At 39.1% G+C, this 22,513-nt stretch overlaps 1 protein-coding gene across 1 annotated transcript; it reads right to left on the reverse strand.

Annotated features, from left to right (window-relative positions):
- Positions 1-3,645: 3,645 nt before the first annotated feature.
- On the reverse strand, positions 3,646-22,492 carry LOC124870776 (toll-like receptor 8). The gene is made up of 2 exons (XM_047369571.1): positions 22,278-22,492; positions 3,646-7,603 (listed from the first exon to the last, which is right to left on the reverse strand). Exons 1-2 carry the CDS (start codon positions 22,278-22,280, stop codon positions 4,526-4,528), a joined length of 3,081 nt encoding a protein of 1,026 aa, XP_047225527.1. The 5' UTR covers positions 22,281-22,492; the 3' UTR covers positions 3,646-4,525.
- Between the last annotated feature and the right edge of the window lie 21 nt (positions 22,493-22,513).

Consider the following 22,513-nt stretch of genomic DNA (forward strand, 5'->3'; position numbering starts at 1 on the left):
CCAGAAGGCCACTATTGACACCCTCAAGCAAGAAGGTAAGACACAGAAATAAATTTCTGAACGAATAGGCTGTTCCCAGAGTGCTGTATCAAGGCACCTCAGTGGGAAGTCTGTGGGAAGGAAAAAGTGTGGCAGAAAACGCTGCACAATGAGAAGAGGTGACCGGACCCTGAGGAAGATTGTGGAGAAGGGCCGATTCCAGACCTTGGGGGACCTGCGGAAGCAGTGGACTGAGTGTGGAGTAGAAACATCCAGAGCCACCGTGCACAGGCGTGTGCAGGAAATGGGCTACAGGTGCTGCATTCCCCAGACCTGGGCTACAGAGAAGCAGCACTGGACTGTTGCTCAGTGGTCCAAAGTACTTTTTTCAGATGAAAGCAAATTCTGCATGTCATTCGGAAATCAAGGTGCCAGAGTCTGGAGGAAGACTGGGGAGAAGGAAATGCCAAAAGTCCAGTGTCAAGTACCCACAGTCAGTGATGGTCTGGGGTGCCGTGTCAGCTGCTGGTGTTGGTCCACTGTGTTTTATCAAGGGCAGGGTCAATGCAGCTAGCTATCAGGAGATTTTGGAGCACTTCATGCTTCCATCTGCTGAAAAGCTTTATGGAGATGAAGATTTCATTTTTCAGCACGACCTGGCACCTGCTCACAGTGCCAAAACCACTGGTAAATGGTTTACTGACCATGGTATCACTGTGCTCAATTGGCCTGCCAACTCTCCTGACCTGAACCCCATAGAGAATCTGTGGGATATTGTGAAGAGAACGTTGAGAGACTCAAGACCCAACACTCTGGATGAGCTAAAGGCCGCTATCGAAGCATCCTGGGCCTCCATAAGACCTCAGCAGTGCCACAGGCTGATTGCCTCCATGTCACGCCGCATTGAAGCAGTCATTTCTGCAAAAGGATTCCCGACCAAGTATTGAGTGCATAACTGTACATGATTATTTGAAGGTTGACATTTTTTGTATTGAAAACACTTTTCTTTTATTGGTCGGATGAAATATGCTAATTTTGTGAGATAGGAATTTTGGGTTTTCATGAGCTGTATGCCACAATCATCCGTATTAAGACAAAAGACCTGAAATATTTCAGTTATTGCGCAATGAATCTAAAATATATGAATGTTAAATTTTCATCATTACATTATGGAAAATAATGAACTTTATCACAATATGCTAATATTTTGAGAAGGACCTGTATGTTTTCAACTAACTTGAGTATTATTCTCTCAAGAACCCATGGTTGCAAATGATCACATATTTAGGGTTTATATACAAGTCAGTTAACCCGTTTCACACGTCACTAGGAAGTGGTTGGAATAAATAGAAAACATACTTGCCTTTAATTTACTGTATGAATTGAATGGTTTGAGATATGTGATACAATTAAAAAAAAAAGTTTAATGTGAAATTGTATTTCATTGAATATTCAGAAAACCAATTCAGTGATTGGTCCTTGTGGTTTTTTTGTAAATACATCATGCAGGATCAGTTTTGCTGCTTAGGAACATCAAATCAGCTCCAAGACTGAGGCTTTAGATTGTGTCCAACACTTCTAAAGTGAGATGTTTGATAAAAGGTCCATTTGTTTTCCATTCATTTGAAGAAATCACAGTAATTCAATCCTACAATTTGGAACTTTAACTCTGGTTCTCTTTACTTATTGAAGTCAAAGTGTCAATTTCAGTTCAGCTCAAAGTAAAACTCAATTGGCAGGGTTTAGGCCATCACTCCAGGTATCCTGCTTTTGGAGTGTTCAATTAGAGAAAAAAAAATAAAATTGACTGAAGCACAGGTTCTTGTTATATTGCACACCTTGTGAATCTCCCCGTTTTCAAGGGCCTGAAACTCTACCCATTACCTCTGCACTCTTTACCTACCACTCAACATCCCAATATGTTCGGCTTTATGCCTTGTGTTTCTCTTTGATACTGAAAACCGTAGGCCTACAGCCTAATTTTCCTCTTAAATGAGAGCTGGGGAATCATGCGTTCTGCTGCATCTGCATTAAGGCAACCCAAAACACACACATCCCAACATTGAGATTGGCTTTTATAGCAGCCGCAAGACCTGTCTTTTAGCACAACATGCAAGTGTTTGAGATCCTGTTTGGACACCCACCAATATGAAATGTACACTTTACCTGCCCTCAAGGAAACACCAGTTATGTTCTATAGAAGACAGACTTAAATGTGTACTGTTAAGATTCAGAAATTCGTTGACAAGCCTGTCAGCAACGTTTCAAGTTTTATTTTACACATTTAAACTTGTGCATTCCAGGGTTACAAGAGAGACCTTGCTTAGTGAGCATTCAGAGTTGGCTAGAGTAGGCCAACATGGATTGTGAAGTGCAAGTCCATCATATGATTCCACAGCAGGGATTCAGATGACTTGGATCCCACACCAAAGGGAAGCCACTTTCTTAGACATCTGGTGAAATTTGTAGCCATTGCTTTGGATTATTAAGTGTTAAGTTGCTCAAATCAGCAAAGCTTGTGGAATGTGCAGCACATGGAATGGTCTTCATGATTACTTTGCCTTTTCCTGTTCAATGGCTGGAACAGATTGAAGAGTCAAGAGTTAGCCACATGAACCAGGACAGGTCTGCCATACGTTAGAACAGAACTTACTTTCTTTGGTTGGCAGTGTGTTCTTCTCTTGTGTCTCAGTCTTCTTCAGCTTGGTTTTGTCAAAGGTAGTAACCTCAGTGATGTCGGGTTTGTCAGACATGATTGCAAAGGCACCTAAAAAAAACAAAAACCACAGGCTTGTAACGTTCATTCATCATTTTAGTAATGAGATCAGCACACCCGAGCAATGTTTAGTCTAGAGGTCAATAGGAACATGACAGAAGTTTAGTCCTCTACACCAGAACAAATAGGCTTAATCTACTTGGTGTAGACAAATTAGGAGAGCAGAATGCCAACTTAATACCCATTTGTCACTACTCAAGGTATCTGTTACAGAAAGTGCTGTCTTTTCCTTTGCAAACTAAAATGATAAAGTGCACATTTTTACATTGGCAAATTGTTTAATAAAAAACAGACACTCACCAAGCTTGTAAGCACAGAAATCACACCGGAAGACCAGCTCAAATGCGCAGGGGCAGAATGTGGAGGAACGGCTCCTTCATTCAATAAATACTGCCCAGTATGTTAATAACCCTCTGACGTCACCTCTGTTCTGCGTTTGTCAACCAACCACATATTTCTATATTAAAATTGAATTTATATTGTTTAAGGTGATTTGAAACAAATGCTTCACACATCCGTACCGCAACATAAGTTTTAACAAGCGCATCCATTTTTGACGAAGCATAACTGCCATTAATTTAGCACCACCAGCTGCGTCTCATTACGTGATTAAAAGGCTGTCCGGTAAATTTCTCCGGACGTCACATATGTGCGGATCACAGCAGTGGTTCTATATGTGTTTTTTCACGCACAAATTATGTAGGTAATGTAAGAGTTTATGGGTGGGATGATGAGTTTTTACTTCTTTACCACTTGTGACCCCATGTGGGCTAAAGTGGTAATGCAGGGAAGAAAGAAGCCTTGTCTAAATGGGAACCACAGATTTAGCCAAGAAACATATTTCTTTTCAGTTCACACTGCGTATAAAAACTTCCAATGGACATTGATGATGCAATTTAGTTAATTATGATTTATTTCGACAACTTGCCATTTACAGATTCTATTAAATGTGCAGCATGATTTAAATTAACACAAACTTATGAAGAGACATTTTCTAAAATTTAGTTGATTTACACTACATACAATTAATTATTCTTACCATCCTACTGAAGACCCAAAGTGTCACAGTCCAAGATATAAAAGCAGTTAAATAAATATGTTATAGTTTTAGGTCAAACATGATTGGAAATGTTTCAAATAAATACACATCAGTCTGTTTAATTTGAAAATGATATTTAAAAATATTTTTAGTAAATAGAGATATTAGAAATACATAAAATGGAATCCATATTAATGAAAGTCTCTCACATGTAATGTTTTGCAGACCACCATGAAATAATTTGAACTGTCAATGCAGACCCCTAACATGCAGTTCATTTACCTGGCAGCAACTCAACCTCAAACTGCTTACCTTGACTACAGAACTCTTAGCCTGAGTCAGGTATCTGGGTCTGTTTGAGGAGCACCAGAAACAACCTAAATTGTTTACATGGTGGCCTGTACAGTATAGCAGGAACAATGGAATAATTAAACATACAGAAATAATTGTAGGTCATTTTTGACATACAATAACTTAATGAATTCAACTAACGATTGCATGTTAATTCAGCGTATTTATGGGTTTGTGACACTTATTGCCCTTGATTACCATCCTCTTTTACTTGATGGTGAAAAAAATAAGTCATTTACATAATTAGGTGCTTTTCATAATTTCTGAAATTCAGTAACAAATGTTGCAAAGACTCAGCTGCAATGGCATATTTAAAAGTGTAAAATTCCTAAAAGCTCAAACAATTCCTAGGTTATTATGAACAACCATTATCCTCCTCCCTACTTGCTGCTGAATAACTTTTTATAGGTCTTGCTGTACATAATCTGATTGTCCACTCTTACAACATTTCTCAAGTTTTGCCAGAACCAGAGTTCAGCAGCTGCAGTTTTAGGCCACACAACAATACTTTTCTCACACAGCCTCCTCCTGAGCCGCAGGAAGTGAGAATGCTGCAGGACAGGTTCCAGCATCAACAGCACAATTACATCCACATTTTCATCCAGCAGTCTCTGGTGGGCCAGATACATTGCCAGTTTGAACACTCCGGTTTTAACGTAGGCCTCTGTTAGGACAAACAGGGTTTTGCGACTATTTTGGATGCTGTGTGTAAGGTTATCCACTAGTGGGACTCCTGGGGGCCAGTCTCTCTCCTCCAAGCACAAAGGAAGAAGCTTCTCACCTTCCTCTTCCAATTTCACCCGCAGATTCATCATTACCCACTCAGAGACACGTGGATCTTTGGTGTCATAGGTCACAAAGACGTCATAAATATTTTCCTGTGAGTACAAAGATTTGTATCCCTTTAGTTTAGCCTTGATATAGTGGATGACATAGGAAGCATCCCAGTAGAATAAGTGAGCAACTGTTGCCACAAACATAAAGAGAATAAGAAAGAAGGTTGTGAGAACAAACATCCTGAATGCCTGATCATCATTTACACATTGGTCAATTTTAAAGTATATCAGTAGTTTGTTCCTGTCCTTTTCTGGTGTTTCACATCGGACCTCAGTTGTCAATCTAGGAATCTTTATCTGTGTTTTTCCAATCCATACAACGAAATCCAAAGAATCACATGTACATTGAAATGGGTTTTTCTGCAAAAATAAAGTTTTAAGATTTTCAGGTCTCGGTTGGAATGTGGACTGATTGATGATGGTCAATTTGTTGGAGCTGAGGCTAAGAGTGTCAAGGCTTTTCATGCCATTAAAAGCTACATTACCCAAGTGAAAAATGTCATTGTGAGTCAGATAAAGAAAAGTCAAAGAGAGGCTAGTAATTTTTTTAATACCTGCTATATTGGACAAGGAATTGTGACTTAAGTCTAAAATTTTAAGCTGATGGAAATAAGTCAGACTGTCCCATAAAAAGTCAGTGATTTCATTATGACTGATGTGTAGTTCAGTTAGGTTCATAGGAAACTTTTTATAAACATCATAAGGAATCTTTTTGATCTTATTCCACGATATATCTAAAACTGTCAAATTAGTGAGGTTGGTAAAAAGAGTCTTATATGAGTCTTCCCCTTCTTTCCAAAGAGTCCCAAGGTCATTATGTGTAAACTGTAGTTCTGCTAAAGATCTGCTGTGCATCTGTTTTGTTGTTAATGTGGAAATTGAGTTGTGGCTCATATTCAGTACTCTCAGAACAGGCAAATATTTTAGGAAGTTTAAATTATGTGTTATCCCATAAGATTTAAAGTAGTGCGAATTCCAACTGAGGTCGAGCACTTCAAGTTTCTGCAGTTCCTGGAAATTATGATCATAAGCCAGATCAATCTTATTGAAGGACAGGTCCAAGTAGGTCAAATTCGGCAGTAATGAGAACTCTGTGCCATTAGGTGCAGCAGAGAATCCATTCCCAGATAGATTCAGACATGCAATATCTCCATAACCTTCAAACTGCTTTTGAGAAATGAAAAACAAGTTATTTGAGCTGAGAACAAGAACTCGTCCAGAGTTAAAGCACTGTGGCTTTATAAGGCCATGAGTTAATTCAAATGTAAAGTCTTTTGGAGGAAGTTTTATAAATGAAGAAACAGAAACGTCTGATTTCTGAGTGTATCCATCTTCCAAATTTAAAACCTTTTTGTGTGGAGTGGGATAAAGCCTGTTTTCTGCCAAATAAATCATTTTCAAGGGATGAAATTTGGTGAAGACAGTGGAATCAGCCTGAATTATAAAGTTAGTCCCCAAATTCAAGGCTGATAGATTTCTAAGTCCATAGAGAGGCTTGAGTGTGTCTGGTCCAATATTTTGGAAGACCATACCCTCCATATGCAAGGTTCTTAAAGACTTAAGATTTGAAAACTCATTTGAAAGATTAATGGTTACAGGATACTGTTTTAAAGCATAGTTGAAAGAAAATTCAATCACTTCAAGCCTTGGGAGGAATTGCAGAAATTCAGCCTTTCCAGTAATTTCATTGAGTAAGAAGTTAAATGAAAGGAGCAGATGTTTAAGCTTCCTCAGATTCTTAAACCATAATGGATTCAGATATTCCAGTGAGTTTCCTCCCATATTGAGTTCCTCAAGTTGTGAAAGACTTTCAAATGCATCAGCGTCAATTCCAAGAGAATGTTTAGGGCAGGGCACACAGGGATATGGAGCGTTTTCACACCTCGGGCAGTTCCCTTGTATTTTAAGGAGTTTTAAGTTATTCAAGCCAAAAAAATCATTCTTAAGTATGTACTGTATTTTGTTACAGCTCACATTAAGCATTTCTAAAGACTCTGGTAGTCCTTTGGGAACTTGGGTTAAGTTGTTATAAGATAAATCCAGATATTGCAGTTTGGACATGTGGGTAAGACTGTTTTCCCGGATTGTCACAGGTCTGCCACATGGATTCCAGTAGTAGCAGTTTTTGGATAACCACAGTTGAGTCAGGTTTGGTAAGCCGGCAAAGCTACTTTGATTCAGAAATGTAATATTATTGCCGCTCAGATCAAGGATTTCCACAGTGACAGGGAGGGTACTTGGAATTTCTTCAAGGCCATTGCCACTCATTTTTAACTCATGCAGTTTTGTTAGGTTTTTGAGGTTTGCCATAAATGTCACTTTCTTGTTCAGGTTTGCCCAGTTGAGATTGAGCCAAGTCAGATTCAGCAAACTGGAAAATTCATCAGTTCTAATAGTCTTCAGGGAATTTTCTGATAAATCAAGAGCAGTAACGTTGCTGGTTATCCCAACGGGGACCTTTTCTAAGGCACGTCGACTGCAGTCAAATAGGACCTTGGAGGTATTGGAGGCTGTCACATCACAAAGAAACTGTGCTGTCCAGTGAGGTTCACAGGCAGCAGGTTGGATCTCTAGATGGCAGTAGAGACCAAGGAGAAGCAGATGAATCCAACAGTTTACAGTCTGAAATGAATAATAAAGTCAATCATATGGAGTAACAAAAGCTTGTTATAAGATCTGTATGCAATATGTTAAAGTTAAAACCCTCCTGTTACAATGAACTGCTCAGGTTTGCTTGATTTTCACTGTTTTAGTACTATTGAGAAAGAGTTTTGAGATTACTCCATAGGGCCATTATAAACAAAACAAATTCGTATATGTCAATGTACTAAAGAATATGTCAATGTACTGTAGAGTACATGCATTACATTCTTGGACTCATCTCCTTTTGGGTGAAAGTGGTTTTCTGTGTTGCTTGTTAACCTTTGTGAACCACACGTTTTCCTTACTATCAACTTTCCATTAATATGCTTGGATTCAACACTGAAAACCCATTAACCTTTTGTGGCTTCCTCTCCTTGTGAAAGGTGTCAATGACTGTCTGCAGAAATCAGCAGTCTTTCCAGGATTATGCCACCATTAAACAAAAACACAAGAATTTTGTATTAACTGGGTGAACATTAATCATATTTATAGGATGGGTAAAGATCACTCACTATTGCCCAATATCACTTGCAGATCTTAAAATTACTTAATTGAAAATTTCCATTTGCTACCTTACATAAATTTGGATTTGGACATACCCTTTTGTCGTGGATCAGATTACTATATAACTCACATAATGCCTGTGTGAAAACAAATTACTGGATTTCTCAGAGCTTAAACCTTGAAAGAGAGATCAGACAGTGTTGTCCTTACTCCCCCTCATCAGTTGCAGCTGCAGTTTGTCAAAAAAAAAATATTTATGCAATTCAAACAGCTAGTAGAATCGACAAAATTTGTTTATATGTCGATGATGTGTTGCTCTTTCTAAATTAGTTCAAAAATGTCAGACTATATCAAATGGAAGAAATCAAAGGCCCCTTGTTATCTCCTCTAATGTTCACCTTTCTCCAAACAGTTAAACCACCCCAGACTTTGTTCAGAAGCTTAGATTTTATCATATAAAAAGTTCAATGGACATCTAAACCTCCACGCATAAGTTGAAAAACTTTACAATAGGCTAAAAGTTCAGGAGGACTGGAACTCTAAAACTTTTATAAATATTATCTGACACATAGATTAGAATAAAACTTAAAATGGAATTGGAAAAATCTATCATAAAGTCTATGGATAGAAATTGAACAAACACTATGTGAAAGTGAGTCTGCATCTCTCCATTTATCAACCCTTTTGTTAAGGAGCATAGCTGTTTTAAAAGGATCAACATCAGTACATCTTTGACAGCCTTGTAGGAAGATCTCAAAATGAATAGGTATTCATTTCTCCCATGCTGATGAACACCCATTTGGAACAACCTAGACATCCTGCAAAAAAAAATATATACTGCTCAAAAAAATAAAGGGAACACTTAAACAACACAACATAACTCCAAGTAAATCAAACTTCTGTGAAACCAAACTGTCCACTTAGGAAGCAACACTGATTGACAATCAATTTCACATTATGTTGTTCAAATGGAATAGACAACAGGGAGAAATCTTTGGTGATTAGCAAGACACTCTCAATAAAGGAGTGGTTCTGCAGGTGGGGACCACAGACCACTTCTCAGTACCTATGCTTTCTGGCTGATGTTTTGGTCACTTTTGAATGTTGGTGGTGCTTTCATACTCGTGGTAGCATGAGACGGACTCTACAACCAACACAAGTGGCTCAGGTAGTGCAGCTCATCCAGGATGGCAGATCAATGCGAGCTGTGGCAAGAAGGTTTGCTGTGTCTGTCAGCGTAGTGTCCAGAGCCTGGAGGCGCTACCAGGAGACAGGCCAGTACACCAGGAGACGTGGAGGAGGCCGTAGGAGGGCAACAACCCAGCAGCAGGACCGCTACCTCCACCTTTGTGCAAGGAGGAACAGGAGGAGCACTGCCAGAGCCCTGCAAAATGACCTCCAGCAGGCCACAAATGTGCATGTGTCTGCACAAACGGTTGGAAACCAACTCCATGAGGATGGTATGAGGGCCCGACGTCCTCAAATGGGGGTTGTGCTCACAGCCCAACACCGTGCAGGATGCTTGGCATTTGCCAGAGAACACCAGGTTTGGCAAATTTGCCACTGACGCCCTGTGCTCTTCCCAGATGAAATCAGGTTCACAATGAGTACCTGTGACAGACATGACAGAGTCTAGAGACACCGTGGAGAGCGATCTGCTGCCTGCAACATCCTTCAGCATGACCAGTTTGGCAGTGGGTCAGTAATGGTGTGGGGTGACATTTCTTTGGAGGGCTGCATGGCCCTCCATGTGCTCGCCAGAGGTAACCTGACTGCCATTAGGTACCGAGATGAGATCTTCAGACCCCTTGTGAGACCATGTGCTGGTCCGGTTGGTCCTGGGTTCCTCCTAATGCAGGACAATGCTAGACCTCATGTGGCTGGAGTGTTTCAGCAGTTCCTGCAAGATGAAGACATTGAAGCTATGGACTGGCCCGCCCGTTCCCCAGACCTGAATCCGATTGAGCACATCTGGGACATCATGTCTCGCTCCATCCACCAACGTCACGTTGCACCACATTCTGTCCAGGAGTTGGTGGATGCTTTAGTCCAGGTCTGGGAGGAGATCCCTCAGGAGACCATCCACTGTCTCATCAGGAGCATGTCCAGGTGTTGTAGGGAGGTCATACAGACACGTGGAGGCCACACACAATACTGAGCCTCATTTTGACTTGTTTTAAGGACATTACATCAAAGTTGGATCAGCCTGTAGTGTGTTTTTCCACTTTAATTTTGTGTGTGACTCCAAATTCAGGCCTCCATTGGTTAATAAATTTGATTTCCATTGATGATTTTTGTGTGATTTTGTTGTCAGCACATTCAACTTTGTACAGAACAAAGAATTTAATGAAAATATTTCATTCATTCAGATTTAGGATGTGTTTTTTGAGTGTTCCCTTTATTTTTTTGAGCATTGTGTATATATATATCTCCTAATTTTTTGGCGTGGAACAGTAAACGGATAAATCATTTAGGAGGACATACAGTATTTGATGGAAATTATTTCATTCCCTTCATACGGATTCATATGGCATTGATAAAAATTAATTCTTTGATCATCACTAAGTAAAATCTATTATCCAGTCCAAATTTAAGATTAAACAAATACACATAGAAGTTCGTCCATATAGCATAAACGTCTTCCCCCAAAGTTACTCTCAAAAACTTACATAAAACGTTGAGAAGTAGATTTAACGATCTCACTTAATATCAGTAAATGGGATGTCGATCTGTCTGCTGTTACATACCTTAACTATTGGTGTAAAGTTTACACAAACCTGTCAAGTTAAATTTTGGATGTAGGACCGAAATGCAGAAAAAGGTTGAAATGATAAAAAAGGTTTAATGAAAATAAACTTGGTCAGGAACTCAGGTGGTGAAAAAACAAAAACTGGATGGAAAATCCAGGCAACAGACATGGAAGAACTCAGGACCAGACCAGGGCAAAAACACAGGGTAGGTAATGAGGTGTAAACAGATGTTAAGAGAAGGAACCAACGGTGAATAATGGAAACCAAAGAGCTTAAGTACAGAGGGGAAAGAAGTGTAAGCCAATGAACAAGGAGACTGGCTAATCAGGAGCATTATGACACAGTTGTGAATCAGGGCTCCAGGGAGATAGAGGGAGTGACGAACCTGATTAGCAAGAGAAATAACTGGGACATGAGGAACTGAACACAAGATACACAAAGAGACTAGACTAGATAACAAAACCAAGGGAAAACAGATCTAAAAGGAAATGTAACTAAACACATGAAACACCAGAATTCAAAAAGTAGCAAAAAGTAAACAGAAGAGATCTAATAAACCTGAATAAACAGAAAACACCTGGCTGAGAAAAGTAAACAAACTCAAACAAACCAAACAGATCAAACACTTGTAGAATGACCCCGAATGCCAACAGTAAGCTTTTACAATACAAAATCCTTCATTGAACACTCTACACAAAACAAAGGATGTTCTAAATGGGTTTCTCACTTACAAACACATGTTCAAACAGCATGAGAGATTTACCTGATGACAGTCTACATTCTCTCAGGCACTGTCTGCCTGTTTGTGTATTTTGGTGAAAGTATGTGAAGGCCTATTAACATCCCTGGAGAACTGGAAGAATAAAAGAGTTTAAATATGATTTCTTAAAAAACAATGTTATTAGATTTTGTTTCTATGGAGAGAATGTCTGCGTTTAAGAATGTTGGATGGGTGCAAAAACTTGTTATCACTCATGTAAAAACTTTGTGTTGCAAAAACTTGTTATCACTCATGTAAAAACTTTGTGTTGCAAGGCACCTGCACTATGCCTTCCTCCCTGTGTGTGTGAGATCATTGTTATCCCTGTGTGAACCAGCCTCCTTTCTGTCTCACACACATACACCCTGTCTGAACTGTCTGTTGAATTGTGTATATAAATAAAGAGATAGGGTGTCAAAACTTTGTAGTTTCACTGCAAAGTGGGCTACCCTTGCTGCAAGTAACTATGACTGTATCGTTCTTACCTCTGAGTTGACTAAATAATACCTAACATTTATTGGTCCTTCGTAGCCGGATTCATTCAATAACCTTATTTCTCTTTGCTTTAACAGTGACTCTGGGATCCGTGGGGGAAGCCTGACGTCGAGCGAAGCACCGCTGCACAGCCTCCATTAGTCGGAGTGGCTGAAAGTCCCGGTGTGTGTGAATTCACACCTGGCCAGTGGGTTATCGCCTTCCTCGGCGCGGGGTGACTCTCACAGGGTCCAGAGAGTCACCAAGAAGTCAACTCCGAGGTGAGACAGTTTTAAAATACAGTTCATAGGAAAAGTACTTAACAGTCGTTGGTAGTGCGTCGCCGGTAAGGACGCTGCATTCGGATGGTTTTATTCCACCGTGAAAGGAATAGTGACAAATTTGGTACAATCCCGCCGTGAAGGGGATTAAAGTAAACGACTGAGGATTATTCCCCTGCGAGGGAATAGAGTAAGCGCTATATAAATAAAAGAAGAAAAGTACTTAAAAGTTGTTGGTAGTGCGTCGCCGGTAAGGACGCTGCATTGGTATGGTTTTATTCCACCGTGAAAGGAATAGTGACAAATTAAGGTAGGGCCCCGCCAAGAAGGGGATTAAAGTAAACGACTGAAGATTATTCCCCTGCGAGGGAATAGAGTAAGCGCTATATAAATAAAAGAAGAAAAGTACTTAAAAGTCGTTGGTAGTGCGTCGCCGGTAAGGACGCTGCATTGGGATGGTTTTATTCCACCGTGAAAGGAATAGTGACAAATTAAGGTAGGGCCCCGCCAAGAAGGGGGCCAAATAAAACGACTAAGGGTTATTCCCCTGCGAGGGAATAGAATAAGCGCTATAAAAGTAAAAAGAACGGAGTAAATTGAGCTCATGAAATAACACCAAGTTAACTTAGAAAAATTACAAGGTACCTGAAACTAACTTTGTGACTGTGTTGTGTGTGTTTGGAGGACTAAGCATTTTAATAGAATCAGCAGGATTCTGCTAGTCCTGTGTTTTATTTTGCCCAGATTAAAACTACGTACTGGTGACTTTGGAGATTCAGGTCGGATTTCATTCCAGAAAATTAACACCGCTGCGAATTAGTTGCAGTAGAAGGGCGTGTTAATGTCCTCTCCTTAAAGTCTCATGCCAGTGACCTTTTATCTGGGACATTTATACTACAATTAAACTAACATAAAACATAATGGGGAAGAAACAAAGTAAACTAATTGACTTAGAAGGGGAGGTAAAGTTTATGGAGAACTATGTAAAAGGAGCAGGTATGATCTGTCATAGATAAAAAATAAAAAACATGGGTTTTTGGGCAAATTAGATACAAAGGATGTCTTAAAATTACAAGGGGATCTAAAATTAGAAATAATGAAAACTAAAAAGAGAAAAATAACAAAGAACAATGGGGAAAGAACAGAGAAAAATCTCTGATTTAACAGAAATATGTACACGATGGCATAAAAATACGGATTTTCAGGTAACTTAATTTTATCACTGAAATCCTAAAACTACACGGGGATCTTAAACTGGAGATTATGCATTCAAAAGATTCAAGAGACAATAAAAAACCTTGCCAGATTATAATTTCAAAGGGGACTTTTCAGTCCCTGAGTGCACACAGTTGATAAACAGATTAAAACAAAAACATTAATTAAAAAAACAACAATAAGAGCAGCTTTTAACTGACATAGCCATAATACTGAGGCCTTAAGAAAAGCACAGGAAAAAACTTTCAGCTTAACTGAAAACAAATAAAGGGGGGCGGACCGCCACCCATCCCAGGTTAGAATACCAAGGTAGCCCCAAATTATAAAGACTAAGAGGTGGTTTTAGAGGACGTGGTAAAAGAAGTTAAAATAGGAGGTGACAATGTGGACAACATGGAAACTATCCAACTGGACAACCCAGTGAACAATGACTAGAGAAGAGAGAACAGAATGTTGTTAAAGAAGTAATCTGAGAGTAAAAGATTTTGTAGGCAAACATTAGTGAGAAACAGGTGCTTTAAAAATCATTCTATGGTGTTATACTACCAACAATATCATGATAAAATGCAAAAGATTCATTTTACAGGGAAATAATTCCATATTTGGCTCAGATTGTGTGCATTCTTGATTTTTCCTCTTTGAGAGAAGTTAAATTTCAGCTCTGTGAAACGACCTTGACAAAGAGATGCAGCTGCCTGAAAACAAAGATAAAACGTCTGCAAACAGCAGAAGCCTGTCTCTGCTGAAAGGTCTGAAAAAAATTGTAACTCTACCCTGCATGTGTCAAACTCAAGGTCCGCGGGCCAAAACCGGACCTCAGAAGTTTAGTGATTCTCTAGAAGTAGAGCCTTTTAATATGGTGATTGTGTGCTTGAATGTTATTTTGTCAATCAATAAGCAGTTTTGTCTACATTCTGCCACAATCTGCCTTTTGAAAATGTTTTGAATCTTGCTCTTTATGTATAAAAAAAAAAAAGAAAAGAAAAATTGGCTAAAGTCTGCAGACACAAAATGAACCTGGATTGAAGCTCTAACTAAGTTTATTTAATCTGAGATCCTCTCCAAATGCAACAGTATATGTCAGTCTACATGAGATACTAACAACTTCACCTACTGGTATAATATAAAGATCTGATTGAATATGTGGAACAAACAATGATGAAGGTTTTTCAACAGGTGATGCTCATCCAGGAGGAAGACAGTGTTCCTAGGAAATGCAGCTCATTCATTAACAATCAATTTTTCTCCTATAGGTGGAAGTTTTGCTGACTAATCATAGGCTGGATCTATGAAACATTATGTGCACAGACCAAATGACCAAGGTTCTGACTGACTTATGAACCTCACTGACCTGACAATGATAACATGACACCCAACAGATAACACCTTTAAGGTGGACCCCACTAAGACCACCTTATTGATTCTTGGTGAATAAAAAAAAAGAATTGAAGTGTTCAAAACAGACCTTGTGGAAACAAAAGGGGTTATGAGGAAACAATGTGCATTTTAAGAATAATAGAAGTCAAATTATGTTCAAATTTTTGCAAATAAAAATTACTCTGACAGAGAAATAAGTAAGTAGTGTGTGAATGTGTGTGAATGGGAATGACTGATTTCATTGTAATGCATCTTTGAGGGACCTTCAAAGCGCTAATAAAGGTCTGATGTTCTGATGATCTTTGCCAAATTTATATCTTAATAAGGTTTCCAGAATCTTTTTCGAAAAATCATATAAAGATGGCAAAGGTTCTACCTGTATTGAAAATACTGATAACCATAGGAAAGTTCATAGATCCGTCTTCAATTTTTCATAATTCTTTTACAAACAGGTTATTTAAACTTTCATGTGGCCAAATGTCTGTATTTGACTGTCTGTTTTTGTGAAATAAATGTCTTTCATGTTATGTAAAAATTAGAGTCCTCAACATTACCATAATAATATTAGGTCAGTTCTCTATGGTAAAACAAAAAGATTTTAACAGATGTTTAGACTTTTTCCAGTCAGGTTCAAAATGATTGAATTAGACTCGAACTTAACACAAGATGAAATGAACCTTAACAGAATTACTGGACTGGACTGAAATAGAGAAAAATTGAGTTAATTGAAACAAACTTTAGTTACTTGAACTAAATACAAAGCTGACTGAAACTGTATGTTGTATCTATAAAACTGGGTAAGATAAACTAAGATTATAAGATATAATATGCCCTTCATTTTTTGTGTTCATCAGTGAGTGAGTTTTTATTTTTTATTTTTAATAATAACTAAACCAAGCATTATTTATAATAATAGCAACTACCAAAAATATTGATCTCATTTTTAAATGTAATAAGGACTTACTTTATAAAATATGATAAAAAAGAATAATAAGAATTTGGAAAAACAGAGGCTTTAAACCTCTGCAGGAACAGCACTGACACTGTCAAAAGTGGATCCTAATACAGGAATCTGGAAGCTCATTCTGGCGTGGAGAGTCAAAGTCCATCCAAGGACACATTTAGATGAGGCAGAGGGACAAATACAGGGCTTAGCTGAGAGCAAAGAGAGCAACATGCATCCTGCCCTAGCTGCTGTCCTACCTGAACTGTGGTCCCAATCATCAACGGATGTAGGACTTATAAAGGGGTTCCCACCATATAAGGTTAAAACTAATATCTGAAAAAAGGCCATTAGTCCGCTAATACCCCTTAAAGCCAGAAGCTGAAGAAGGTACTAAGCCAGTAATACAAGATATGTTGAAGTCAGGAATATTAAGAGAAGCACCTGACGCTACATGCAAGGCATATCACACTGACATCGCTATTATTATCACAGCCAACCATAACTCTAAAAAGATGTGCCCTTTAAATCCAAGTACTCTAATACCTACTGCAGAAGATGGAAAACCACATTCTTATAAAGCAAAAGTTGAAGAAGACACAAAACCCAGACAAGACATTTCTCAAACCCTTATACCTGATTCATGTGTTGTGTTTGTAGATGGCTCAGCATCTAAAGATGAATATGGAAAGAATAGAGTTGGTTATGCAATAACAACCATCGATAGGATAATAGAAGCTAAATCTCTACCCAATACATGCTCAGCCCAAACAGCAGAATTATATGCTGTAGTAAGAGCATGTGAATTACATGAGGGACAAATACTTACTATATACACAGACAGCCAATACGTTTACGGATCAGTACATCACCATGCTAAGATTTGGCAAAATAGAGGTTTTAAAACATCATCAGGGACAGAACTAACTCATTTCAACCTATTAAAGAGAAAATGTCAGATCTGCTATTTATAGACACAGACGTGCTGAAAGACGCCCAACAGTCAGCAACCAAGACAGAAATAAAGGCCTGGCTAAAGAGAGGAGCACAGAGAAAAGATGACATCTATCAGATAGAAGATAAACCAATCCTCCCAAAACATTTATACAACACAGCGGCTACAGTGACACATTGGGAAGACCCACGTGTCAAGGGGGGAATATGTCACATCTGGTAAAGCATCAATTTAATTTTTGCAGATCATGCATAATTTGTTGCAAACACGGGGGAAGAAATATTGCCTAGTTGTAATAGATGAACCTAGTGACACATTTCTTCCCCACATATGGTATCCCACAGATTATAAGGTCAGATAATGGAACTCATTTTGTAAATAAATTAATAGAACTAAGTTCTAATGCATTAGGGTTTCAGTTAAAGATTAAGGAAAACAATGGAAGAAACAGGGAGGCCATGGCCCGAATGCCTATCCCTGGTTAAATAATGGATGAGAATAACTCCAAATCAAACTGGTTTTACTCCATTTGCCACCTACTGTACATCATTGTATAACTCCACCCACTGTGTTCTGAGCCTGAGATCACGTGACACCAAGTTGCTGATGTGAATTTGTATTCTCAAAGAAATAGTACATGGCAGACCGTTTTCTCTGCCCTCTGACATGAATGAAATAGAGAAAGCACAACAGGAAACTTCATTAGCTGAGTGGATGAATAAAATGTTGCAGACAAAAGAAAAACAAATGTCCAGTGGTCTGCCGATAATCTCTGCTCCTATCCCACAGAATGACCTGAGGCCTGGAGACCTGGCCCTGATTAAGACACTCCACCGGAAGGATTGGAGCACTCCTTGGTGGAAAGGGCCGTTTCAAGTGCTCCTGACAACGCCCACGGCTCTGAAAATAGCAGAGAGGCCTTCCTGGATCCATAAAAGCCACTGTAAGCCAGTTTTGCCGTTACAGGAGCCAAACCAACCAACGGGGTAGCAGAGGAAGTCCGGGTTCAAAGGAGTTGGAGGACCCATATGGCCCAGCGTCTCAAACCGGTGAAGAAAACAGCTGATTTGCGCCCAATTATAAAATGGCTCTCTGTAACATGAGGACAGGACTGATAAGCCTGAGCTTAATTCTGGTAGCAGGACTCTTTCTCTATCTAAAGCAGGATCCACAGGAGGTGATACCGAACCAGAAGAGATGGACATCAGACGGGACCCATCTCAGACCACTGACGGAAGGACATGACACACACCCATTTCTGCAAAATTACTGGTATCGTTATGTGTATGACACAGCTAAAACTCAAAATAAAACTGATTGTTATGTGTGTTCTATAATGCCCGTGCATTCCCAAGGCCCCACCATATATGTCAAAGCTATGAACCTCACCGAGTCAAGTTGCACCATATCAATGGGCCTGATAGGATATACAAATAAAAAGTTATTTCTTATGCCAGACCATTCTTTCAGTAACCAGATATTAAATTATAGTTGTGACCCAGAAAACTGCACTTGCGACAGAAAACAATGGCAACCTCTCAACATTACAGGGAAATCAGAACCATTCAAAGCATATGTAACAGACCCCGGAAACCATCGACACTGCATAAGACAAAATATTACAGGGAATCATACTCATTTTGAAGGGAATACTACGAAATGTAACTACTTCTACACTTACAGGAATAATCCTGGAAACGGCATATACTGGATAGAAGGGGTGGCATGGTTATGTGATAATAACGCTTATGTACTTCCACCCAGTTGGTATGGTGTATGTGCCCCAGTTTTCACATCAGATCACACTGTGGTACTTAGTAAGCAGACTATAGTTATACCACATAGGAGGTCAAAAAGGGAAATAGATGTTAAACCACATGACCCCATTTGGGGAACAAATGTCCCAGATGAATTTAAACTTTGGTCTAAAGATGATAAAACATTATTATCTCTCTTACCCTGGTTAGGTGTGGGCAAATTAATGCTGCGCGTGGAAACTTTAAGTTATCGATTTGGATTGTTTCTAAATAACTCCATAATAGTAGAAGAGGGTCAAAACACAGAAATAAGCGCTATGCGAGCCATGATAATTCAGAACCGCATGGCTTTGGATATTCTAACAGCATCAACGGGGGGCGTTTGTGTTCTATTGAATAACACCTGTTGCACATATATCCCAGATAATATACACTCTGCAAACATAACGGGAGCATTAAACAACCTACGGAATCTGCAAAATGTCATGGCACATGACCACCCAGATCCTAACTCTTCTTGGTTAGATTGGATGCTCACAGGGGGATGGATAAATATGTTTAAGGTTCTCTTAGTTGCAGTAATAGCATGCATGGGCCTTCTGTGTCTCCTGTCAATATGTATTATCCCATGTTGCAAATGCATGGTACAAAGAATAGTAACTCAGTCAGTCACGGTGGCATATGCAACACTGAACCAGGTAGAAATGCACGAAAATGAAGGGGACGATTATGATGACATGTTGTAAATAAATCACATCAAAAGCCTGAGTGTACTCATACATTGTATTTCATAAAATGACCTTACAGCAGAAAATCAAAAGAAGTTGTTGCTTAAGTGAAATGAGAAAAAGTACAATGATGACATAAACAGGGCAGATTTTTAAATTCCTTTATTATGTTTTACTGTTTTCATTAAGTATTATTCTTTAATTTTTATGATTTCAAGTATTATTCTTTTATTTTTATGATTTCAAGTATTATTCTTTTATTTTTATGATTTCAAGTATTAATCAACATTTAACTTTTAATGGTTGCCGAGGGCGGCGGGACCGTATGAGTATTTCCCACAAAATATAATCTGTTTACCGTCCGTGGGTTTCTGCTCATACAGAGTATTTTTCTTATTTGTTTTTATATTAAATGTTTTTACTTGTGATAAAAGGAGGGACTGTTGGATGGGTGCAAAAACTTGTTATCACTCATGTAAAAACTTTGTGTTGCAAGGCACCTGCACTATGCCTTCCTCCCTGTGTGTGTGAATTATTGTTATCTCTGTGTGATCCAGCCTCCTTTCTGTCTCACACACATACACCCTGTCTGAACTGTCTGTTGAATTGTGTATATAAATAAAGAGATAGGGTGTCAAAACTTTGTAGTTTCACTGCAAAGTGGGCTACCCTTGCTGCAAGTAACTATGACTGTATCGTTCTTACCTCTGAGTTGACTAAATAATACCTAACAAAGAAAAACTAACAGAAATTTGAATTGACCTGGTCTCCAACAATTAAATATGTCACTTAATGGCATAACTGGTATGGGCTTTGCTGCCTCGGCATTGGTGGCTGAGGGTTGAGGGGGTTCTCACACTAGGGCGGTACTGTCCCTAGGCAGACCTGACATTTGGGTACTGCGACTGCCAGGCCTGAGAGGGGCCTGGGCTGTGGACCTTCAATGTTGGTATGCAAGCTGGGTGCACCTGCTGGGGTTTGCTGTTGCCCGGGGTCCTGGCTGGTCCAGCAATTCTCTAAGTTCTGGGCTGTTAGCATTGGGCTTGCTTTGCATGGCTGGCCTTGGTCAGTGCTGTGTTGGTGTGGGTAAAGGTGGGACTAGCGGGAGCCAGTTAGAAAGTTGGCCTCAAGGGGTATCCGTGTTGTCACCATGACACTCATCCCCTTCTCCTTAAGATATGCAATACCGCACATCAACAGGGTCTTGAGGTGTGGCACCTAGCAAGGTCTGCCAGGCGTGTTTGGGGCTTTGGGGGTCTATTTTGTTAGATGCTTGGATGTCTTGTTGCTGGCGGTCTGTGTTGGCCCTCGGTTGCTGGTTGGGCTGGGTCCTAGGTTTGGCTTGCGTGGCAGGGGATGGCCGTGGGGCGGGGGTGACTCTGTGCCCTACGTCTCACCCTGTGCCTTTTTGGCTTAGAGGATGCTGCTCCTGTGCTCCACTGACGACCTATCTCTTTGCGGGGTCTGCCCTGATGCTTTGTGTCTGTCTACCTGAGGCTGCTGCGGCCATCTGGAGTCAAGTCCACCTGTTCTTTGATACTCTTGGGTACTGTCTGTAGAAGGCTTTCTAACATTCTCACCACTTTAAAAACTGTGCATATCCAATGGACAAACCTGCTCACATCCACACACACATACACACACACAGCAAGACACAAAAAAGCCAAATTGTTGAAGGTCATACAAACAAAGGTTACAATTACATCAATGTGGCCGACCTATTTGGATGCTGGATGCAGTCTTGAGATAATAAAGTCAATTATGCAATTAAGATCTTGAGAAATTCTTAATATCGATCAAAATTGCCCTGGCACATGTAGGCAACCAGTTTCCCCATATCGTATGCCTAAACGGCCACGATAGGACAAGTGGAAAATGGGACACTTCCATAAAAAAAAGTTGTTCTACCCCAATTTTCCATGCATCTACATGTCAAAATGTTAATTTCTATTTATTTTCATGTGTGACTATTGTTTTAACACAATCACATCAAGGGAATTTACTTTTTAATAAACACTTAACCTGAGCACTGTTTTATTATGCCCCCCCAAAAAATGTAATCTCAGAAAAATCTGAAAGAGTCTTCATTATCTTCTAGAGCATGTTTTTCTCTACTGAACAAATAAGATAAGATTAAAACTGTTGTACAGAATCTTCTTTGTCACAATGTGCATGAACGAAGACCTGAACATAATCAGCATTGAATTTGTGAGAAAGTATGAAACCAGCATATGGAAGAATTCATAATGCAATTTACAATTAGCTAAAATGACTGTTGTTCTTTGCTAATGCCTTCTTCCAGGCTATTGATTTAGTTATCATTAACTGTTTACATTACCAATGTTAGTTGAGTTGCATCACTGTAAAAGCTGTTATGTATCTACGTATCCTCGGACACTAAAACAGCAGCACAAGTCAGTAAACCATAGACACATTTAAGAAACATCCTATCAAATGTTTTACAAAAACCACTATAATTAATAATTTGTGGTTTATTTATTTTGAATCCATAATTTCATGGAACTGGACCATACTTGTTTTGAACCTAAAAAGTATTTCAGTAAATGCATTACTGTATAGCTTGGCATTACCTGGACACTGACTGTTGATCTGCCCCCACCCCCCCAAAGGTATTTAGGTTTAAGGTTTAGTAAAAATCAGAAATGATTAATGCACCTTTATGTCCTAGTTTAAATGTAAAACATTTGCTATAGAACTCATTAAGGCAAAATATCTTGCAACAAAATCCAGAACCAGGATCATGTCATTGATCAAATAAACATATACAGATTCTTACTCGGTTACTGACTTAACATAACACAAAACAGTATATTTAATAACACATTTGACAAATGTATGGTTTCTGCAACACATACACATGCTGAGAAACTTGTGTCAGTAAAACTCACCATTGCGCATGGATTGTATTGATCCTTTAAAAATTTGAAACTTTAAAAACTGATTCTTTCAATTAGTCTATCTTAAAAAAGTCAAATCTAAAAAGCATACAATGCCAAAAACCAAGACAGTTATTTTTACATTACTGTCAAGTCATATTGTACAAAATCTGCTCGTTCTTTATATCTGCATGTTATGACACTAATAATCCTGCCTCTTAAAGATATAAAAGTGGTAAACTGTTTTG

Source organism: Girardinichthys multiradiatus, chromosome 7 (genome assembly GCF_021462225.1).
Source record: "Girardinichthys multiradiatus isolate DD_20200921_A chromosome 7, DD_fGirMul_XY1, whole genome shotgun sequence".
NCBI lineage: Eukaryota > Metazoa > Chordata > Actinopteri > Cyprinodontiformes > Goodeidae > Girardinichthys > Girardinichthys multiradiatus.